Source organism: Argentina silus (genome assembly GCF_951799395.1).
Source record: "Argentina silus genome assembly, chromosome: 16".
In the NCBI taxonomy this organism is placed as follows: Eukaryota; Metazoa; Chordata; class Actinopteri; order Argentiniformes; family Argentinidae; genus Argentina; species Argentina silus.
Window position 1 is genome coordinate 12,539,507 of NC_139670.1, and position 7,500 is coordinate 12,547,006.

At 48.8% G+C, this 7,500-nt stretch overlaps 1 protein-coding gene across 1 annotated transcript in view; it reads right to left on the reverse strand.

Moving 5' to 3' along the window:
* The window catches only part of syt15 (synaptotagmin XV), a gene marked incomplete at both ends in the record, with an annotated part of 2,270 nt that extends 1,294 nt beyond the window's left edge, over positions 1-976 (reverse strand). Inside the window, 3 exons of the mRNA XM_083688174.1 lie at positions 1-234; positions 579-727; positions 915-976. The exon at positions 1-234 is cut by the window's left edge and continues 59 nt beyond it. Of these exons, the coding sequence (XP_083544300.1) occupies positions 1-234; positions 579-727; positions 915-976 (445 nt within the window). The remainder of the gene's footprint in view (positions 235-578; positions 728-914) is intronic.
* Positions 977-7,500: the final 6,524 nt, after the last annotated feature.

Below are 7,500 nucleotides of genomic sequence, written 5' to 3' on the forward strand. Positions count from 1 at the left end.
GGCGTGGGCGACGGTCATCGGGGAGCAGCCGTAGCTCAGCCAGCGTGCTGTTACTGTGGAAACGGGGTGGCAGGTTACCAAGGCGGAGCAGCGAGATGAGGAGCTGCTCGCTGCCATGGCGATACTCCACTGCGAAGCACAAACGCACTGCACTGCCGGAGGGGGGCTCCACCACCTCACTCAAAACAGGAAGACAATACAGACCTGCCCTCACAGTGCCTATTGGATACCAACCTAGAGAGAGAGAGAGAGAGAGAGAGAGAGAGAGAGAGTCAGACTACCTACACAGGATACCAGCTTAGAGAAAGAGAGAGAGAGAGAGCAGAATGTTACTAGGGGCTAAAGAGATGGAGGAAAGAACAGATAACAAAAGAGAGGGAGAGACACGGAGAGAGAGAGAGAGAGAGAGAGAGAGAGAGAGAGAGAAAGACAGAAAGAGAGAAAGAGAGAGTGGGGTCCGGAGGCCCTTAGGTAGCATCACAGGATCAGAATGAATAGAGAGAGCGCTTTGTTACTCAGCATGGAGAGAGAGAGAGAGAGAGAGAGAGAGAGAGAGAGAGAGAGCAGTGTTGACTTACTCCCTACTGTAAGTGATCCACGATGTGCGTTGATGCCCCTCTGACCTTTCCTTTCCTCCTCTTCCTCTTCCTCACCCTCGATCCCTATAGTTACATGTTGGCGGCGGGGCTTAAAGAGGGGGGGCAGGAAGAAAGGGATCTCATCTGGTCTATCAAGGAAAAGAGACAGAAAAGCATGTACCAAAGAGAGTAAGTAGGAAAGAGAGGGCACTGTTAGCATTTTCCATAGAGCATCGAGTAACGCCAATCGCTAGAGGAAGTTGCTTTTCGACTGGCTCCTCTATGACTGTACTCTGCATGGTGCAGTTGTGAAGAACGTTAACCTGATAACCTCACCTGGACCTGCAGCTCTGACTGGCCAGGAGGACTGGAGCAGTGCATGCTGGGAAGGGAGGCATGGTAGACACCAGTTGCTGGTACCGCCTTTGACCCTGCCTCCTCAACAGGAAGTAGACAGATACACCAATGAGCAGCAGGACGAGGAGCCCCACCGACAGACCAACAGCCAATAATATTGTTGGATCTCGAAAACAAACAAAAAGGAGGTCTGTCAATCTATCTGTAAGTCTCTGTTAGACACTGCATAATAATAAATAAATAAAGGTAGAACATTTTTATAATAATATATTTCATATAGCAACCAAACAAAGTTGCAGCTGTAAAAAAGCATAATAATACACAATACAATACCAAGACACTATCTCTTGTGGAAAAGTGAAAAAGCCTTTATTTTAGCGGCTATTGCATAGCAATGGATAAAAACGCACCAACGCTTACAGTTACTGTATACCCCGTTCTCCAATGTCTTCAAACTGCCAAGGCTCTTTTTGCATTATGTAAAATACTAAGAAAAGATAGGATTGAAAGATAGGAGAAAGGTGCATAGAGAATGGACATGAGAGAGAGATACAGTAGCCAAAGTTGAGAGAGAGAGAGAGAGAGAGAGAGAGGGAGAGAGGGAGAGAGAGAGAGAGGGAGAGAGAGAGAGAGAGAGAGAGAAGGGAGGGTAGAGAAAGAGAGGGATGCAGTGAGAGAGGGAACGAGAGGTGAGTTAGATTCTCTTCGGTTCTTTACTCACCAGCCATGGACATCCTCTACCCCTCCAGACCTGGTAGACTGGCTACATACAGTAGGAAGGTCTCCCTGTCCTTCTCTCCTTCTGTCCTCTCTTCCCTTGTTGTTTTCCCTTAATGTCTAACTTAAAGAATAAAAGACTTCAACAAAATACAAGTAGTGAAGTGTCAGCTCCTCTCCCTAAAGCTTGGTGTGTTTGTGTCTATATTCTCTCTGCTGTAGCTGATAGTGAGCCTGGTGCACTGGGAGACCGAAACACAGCTGGCCCCTTCCCACCCTCCCACCCCCCTACCCCTCCACCCCTGCACCCCTCCACCTCTGCACCCCTCTACCCCCTCACCCCTCCACTGAGGCTCTCTCAAGGCCTCACTCATACACAAACCCATGCACACTACCCACACCAGTACCTTAGGGCTGTTTGGCCGCCAATTGCTTGATGATAGAAACCATTGCATCCATTCAACTCATTTCCCCGATAAAAAACATTTGGAATGCAGTCGCTCGCCCCATGGCGTGGCAGTAGGAGCCACTGTCGAATGGACAGAATTGACACACACTACTAAAGAAGGAGTATTCTGACTTATTTGTACAAAAGAGATGCACTAACTTAGTGTAGCAGTGTGAAGTTGTTCCCCGATGTTATGTACACAGCTGTTTTATTTCGAAATGCTAGAGTACAGTATACATGTCTTAGCAGAGGTATTTTATTTTTTGAAATAAAATACCTCTGTTTCTCTGGAGGTTATTGTTTTAGTTCAGAATTCATTGTCTATGGGGCGCTCAGTGGTGTAGCACACTAAGGCGCATACCATATCATCGCAAGGTCCCTGGTTTGATTCCGGCCATCGACATATCCTGCATGTCATCCTTCCTCTCTCTCACCCATCCTTCCTGTCAATCTCTACTATCTCTATCCCAATAAAGCAGGAATGCCCTAAAAACATAAAAATAAAATTGACGCCAAAGCTAATAATTAATTAATTAATAATAATAATAATAATTCATTGTCTGTCTTGCATATCATTTTTTAAGGTCAGCGACGTCACTGTGCGTTGATGATCATGGCCATCCACTACACTAGCAACGGCAGGTTATAAGCCCATGTGTTGGTTCGTCTTGTTTCTGGCCGAGGCAGATGACCCGTAGCGACAGAGCAGCGAGTAGTGTCTCTGTTAGAGGCTGCCTACTGCCCCCACAGGATGTCAAGGATCAGATTATCCTCCTCTAATCCCAACTTTAACTATTAGGGTCCTTTAGGGCATAAGACCTTTAGGGCATATGGGTATTCTGCAACTTTCATTTTTTTCTCCCAAAACAGTGCTCTTACCTGAGCTTTCCTTATCATGTGATCTATTAGCGAACTATTTATCATTGGCCATTTTTCACATTTTCAGAGCTTAAAATCCTCCATACTAGACCTTTAAGACTGCCATATGTCGTAACAGCTATGTGTTGTGTTCATGTATATTAACACTACTGATTCTCTGTGGGTATAGAGGGTAGTGGCTACACACACACACTCACACACTCACACATACAGACACACACACACACACACACACACACACACACACACACACACACACACACACACACATACAGACACACACACACACACACACACACACACACACACACACACACACACACACACTGCTTAGGGATTGACCAGTCAGCCATGGCAGAGCCACAGCTAATGAGATGAAAGGATGCTAATCCTGAGACCAAAAGCAAATGCTAATGCTAATGCTACGGCTAACACGCACATGCACACGCGAACACACGAACCGCAAGCCGGGCTCCATCTTAGGAGAGAGAGAAGGAGTGGGGAAGTAAAAGAGGAGAGTGAGGAAGAGAGAAAGAGAGTTTGAAAATGAGAAGGTGAGAGGAAAAGGGGGAGAGAGAGAGGGAGTGAGTCTGAGAGAGAGAGAGAGAGAGAGAAAGAGAGAGAAGTTGTGTTTGCTCACACCTGTGGAGTAGAAGGGACATTACAACACGTGTGATCAAGGTAAGGAGCTGCTCTGAGATGGTGTGTGTGTGTGTGTGTGTGTGTGTGTGTGTGTGTGTGTGTGTGTGTGTGTGTATGTGTGTGTGTGTGTGTGTGTGTGTGTGTGTGTGTGCGCTTGCTTGTGTGTGCAAGTGTGTGAGTATGTGTTCTCTCAAGTCAAGTTGGAATACGATGGGTGTGTATGCTGGGTTTATGAGGTCAGGTCAGTTTGGGTCAAGTTTCAAGCTTTTTTCAAGTGTGTGTGTGTGTGTGTGTGTATGTATGTGTGTGTGTGTGTATGTATGTATGTGTGTGTGTGTGTGTGTGTGTGTGTGTGTGTGTGTGTGTGTGTGTGTGTGTGTGTGTGTGTGTGTGATTGAATGAACAAGCACGCACGCACGCACGCACACACACACACACACACACACACACACACACTGGCATAGATAGGAATAGCACATACCAGAGCCCTAGATCGACAATTAATTGTCTATAAAAGGCTCTGGCACTCACAGTGACTCTATTACAAGTAGACAGAGCAGAGTTTAGCAAACTCTATTTTCCAAGTAGCAACTGTTTGCCCTTTGCTCTCCTCATCTCTCTCTCTCTCTCTCTCTCTCTCTCTCTCTCTCTCTCTCTCTCTCACACACCTGCCATTGCCAATTGCTCTCTTAACTCTATCAGACTCAATCCCAAATTTTTCTCTCTGAATAATCTGGACCATCTAATCTGATTAGGCTAATCTGTGTGTGTGTGTGTGTGTGTGTGTGTGTGTGTGCGTGTGTGTGTGTGTGTGCGTGTGTGTGTGTGTGTGTGCGTGTGTGTGTGTGTGTGTGTGTGCGGCATCAACTACTGCATTTACACTAAATGTGACCGTAATAGCATCAACCCCGAGGCCACTAACACTGTTTAAGTAAGGTATTCTTAGTGTTGTTTTGTGCGTCTATATTCAATCACTGGTGAGAATAACAGTAGTTGTGGACATTCCTGTTTTTATTATTACAGATATAGGATGAGACAAAATAAGCTAATGATGATCGGTGAGGAGTTTGGGGTATTTTATACACTTGGGGTAAGATGGGTATCAATAGCACGACTCTGCAGCTTCCCCCAAAGTAAGGGGCGTGGATTATGGATTCCCATTAGTTACATACAGCCGTCTCGCCCTATTCTTAGGGTGCCATTGTAACAGGCATCGTCCCGCTGCTGCAAACAGTGTTGCTTCATCGCACTCCGAGCTCACACAGGTCTCGAACCTGCGTCCTCTGAATTGTCAACAAACGTGAAAAGCAACGAAACCAGCGTTAGCCAGCTACACCACAGAAAAGCTAGCAATTTCATGGAGCGGGTGGGGCTATTATAATTCTGGCCTTAATAATAAGCAATCATATTTCAGACACACCCCCTAGCGCCCCCGCCAGTGCCCGCGTGTTACGCTAAGATTATTTATTTTTTTCTTATGCCGTTGAAATATAGTATGTTATAGTATGTAATCCAGTATGTTTAAACATGTCATGTAGGTTCAAATCATCAATGAAACCAGAAGGCTTTGAGCCAAGAGCCATAATGAATGCTAATAACTGGTCTTGTAATGCACCATGGGGTGCACTATTTATATAATATATAAATAATATTTCACACTTACTACTGACATCAGCTAGTACTTGATCACTTCCAGTCATATCTGAATATGCAATTTCCTGAAATCGGTCATTTTCTAGAACATTTGATTGATTGAAAATCCCTACTTTCTTTTTGACCCTTTAGGGCTGTTACCATGGCGAGGCACCTGCGCTCTTCCTCCGAGCATTACCCTGGTGGCGACGGCCGTGTGGGATCCTCATGTGAAGCTGGCATGGAGGAAGAGGAGGATGAGGAGCGCTCCCCCATCTACTCCCTCTCCAAGAGTTCCATGGATGTACTCATGTCGACCGGACCCCCCCACCTGAGAGACCCTGCCTGGGCTAGACTTGACCTGCGACGCAGCGCCAGCCAACACACACACACAGCCCCAGACACACACCCATTCCAACACATTCGCTCTCACACACCCCAATTCCCACACTTACCCCAACACTCAAACACACACCAACACACATACACACCCCTACACTCACACGTACATGGCTTTCCATTGGGCATAGAGCGTTGGAGTGCGAACGTGGACCGTTGGAGTGTGTGCAGTAGGAGCAGCACCCCAGATACAATCATATGGACGGGAGGGACCGCACGCCCCTGGAGCCTGAATGCAGAGAGCCCATACTCCCCCTCCCCAACGTGCTCCAGATTTGCCTCACCCCCTCCCACACCCTCTCCATTCATCTCACCCCTGCAAACACCCACAGCATCACCCTTACGAACACACGCGGCATCACCTCTAACATTGCCACAACACACACCCCCACGAATCCCCTGCACAGATGAGGGGTGTTCTCCACACACGCCCATCCCTCCCTCTCCCTCTCCTCACCCCTCTCCCTCTCCGTCTCGCTCCAGGAGGGGCCTGGATGTGGATGACCTGGAGGTGAGAGGCAGCTCTCAGGAGGTCCTGCCCCAGTTAGAATGCAACACTGTGGGGACTGAGTGTGGAGAGAGACCACTCTCTCTCAGCCTCTGCACCAACCGCAGCGGCACACAGCCCATGGAGAGTGGCCTCGGTAGCCCTGTGGATGGTCAGGCTCAGGAGTCTGTCCTTCAACATGAGAATTTGCGGTCAAGGTACAGAGTCTCCAAGGATCGCCTGGGGTTGGCATGGTTACCAAGACACACTTGTGCAGCCGGCCCCTGCCCCTGTCGAGGTCACAGCTCAGTGCTTGTCTCCTCCCTCAGTGACTCACGATTGGGTGGCTGCTGCTGCGATCAGGCAAGCAGGGCATTCAGGGAGGAGGGAACTATGACATCTCTGAAAGAGCTGAGAGATGTTGGGGTGCAGGCAGGCTCACCTCTGGGGTCAAAGTTGAATGGGTCACACTCATATATGGGCTCCCACTCCATCTTGGGGTCGCCACCAGGGTCGTTGTTGAGCTTAAGGTCATCTGTAGGATCCCAGTCGAACCTAGTGTCCTCTTCATCTAGCATGTTCCAATTGGACAGCCCTAAAGAGGAGGATGGAGAGGACTGGGAGGGTGATACGGTCTGGGAGAGCAGCTCTCCCCCGGCAGAGCTTGGGGGGAGGAGGAGGTCATGTCTGAAGGTGCAGAGGGAGGAGTGGAACGTGGGGAAACAGAGGGATGCGTTTGCGAGGAGGACCAGTATGAAGCAGGTGCAGTGGGATGAAAATGGGATGACTTGGGATGTGTACGGAGCATGTCTGGACCCGGAGGAGCTGAACACAGCCATACAGAGACACCTGCAGCTCAAAACCAAGGAGATCAGAGAGACCAGACACAGCATTGGCTCAGCAGCCATGACCGCTACCATAGCGAATGAGAACCCGACCATGGCAACCACTCCCAAAACGCCCACCGCCCCAGGAACTCCTGCTGTGACGACCACCACCATAGAGACCGGGACTGAGGATACAAGAGGGCTAGTAGGAGAGGTCGAGTTAGGGAGAGAGGAAGGCAGAAAGGGTGAGGGAGGAGCTAGAGAGGGAAAGGGAGAGGGTGGGGGAGAGGCAGAGGGAGAAGAAGAGAGAGATGGAGGGGGAGGTGGAGATGGAGAGAGGGAGGAAAAGGGTGGGGCCGAGGCAGGGGGGACGCCAATGCTCCAACATAAGTCATCATCCTGTGACAGTGGGCGTATCAGAAAGAAGAGCGGGGTGGTGATGAGGACTCTGAAGAAGCCTGTGTGCTGTGTACGATCCAGCAAATCTCACGACTGACACCTGAGAATCACACTGCTGTCAGGAAAGTCAGGATT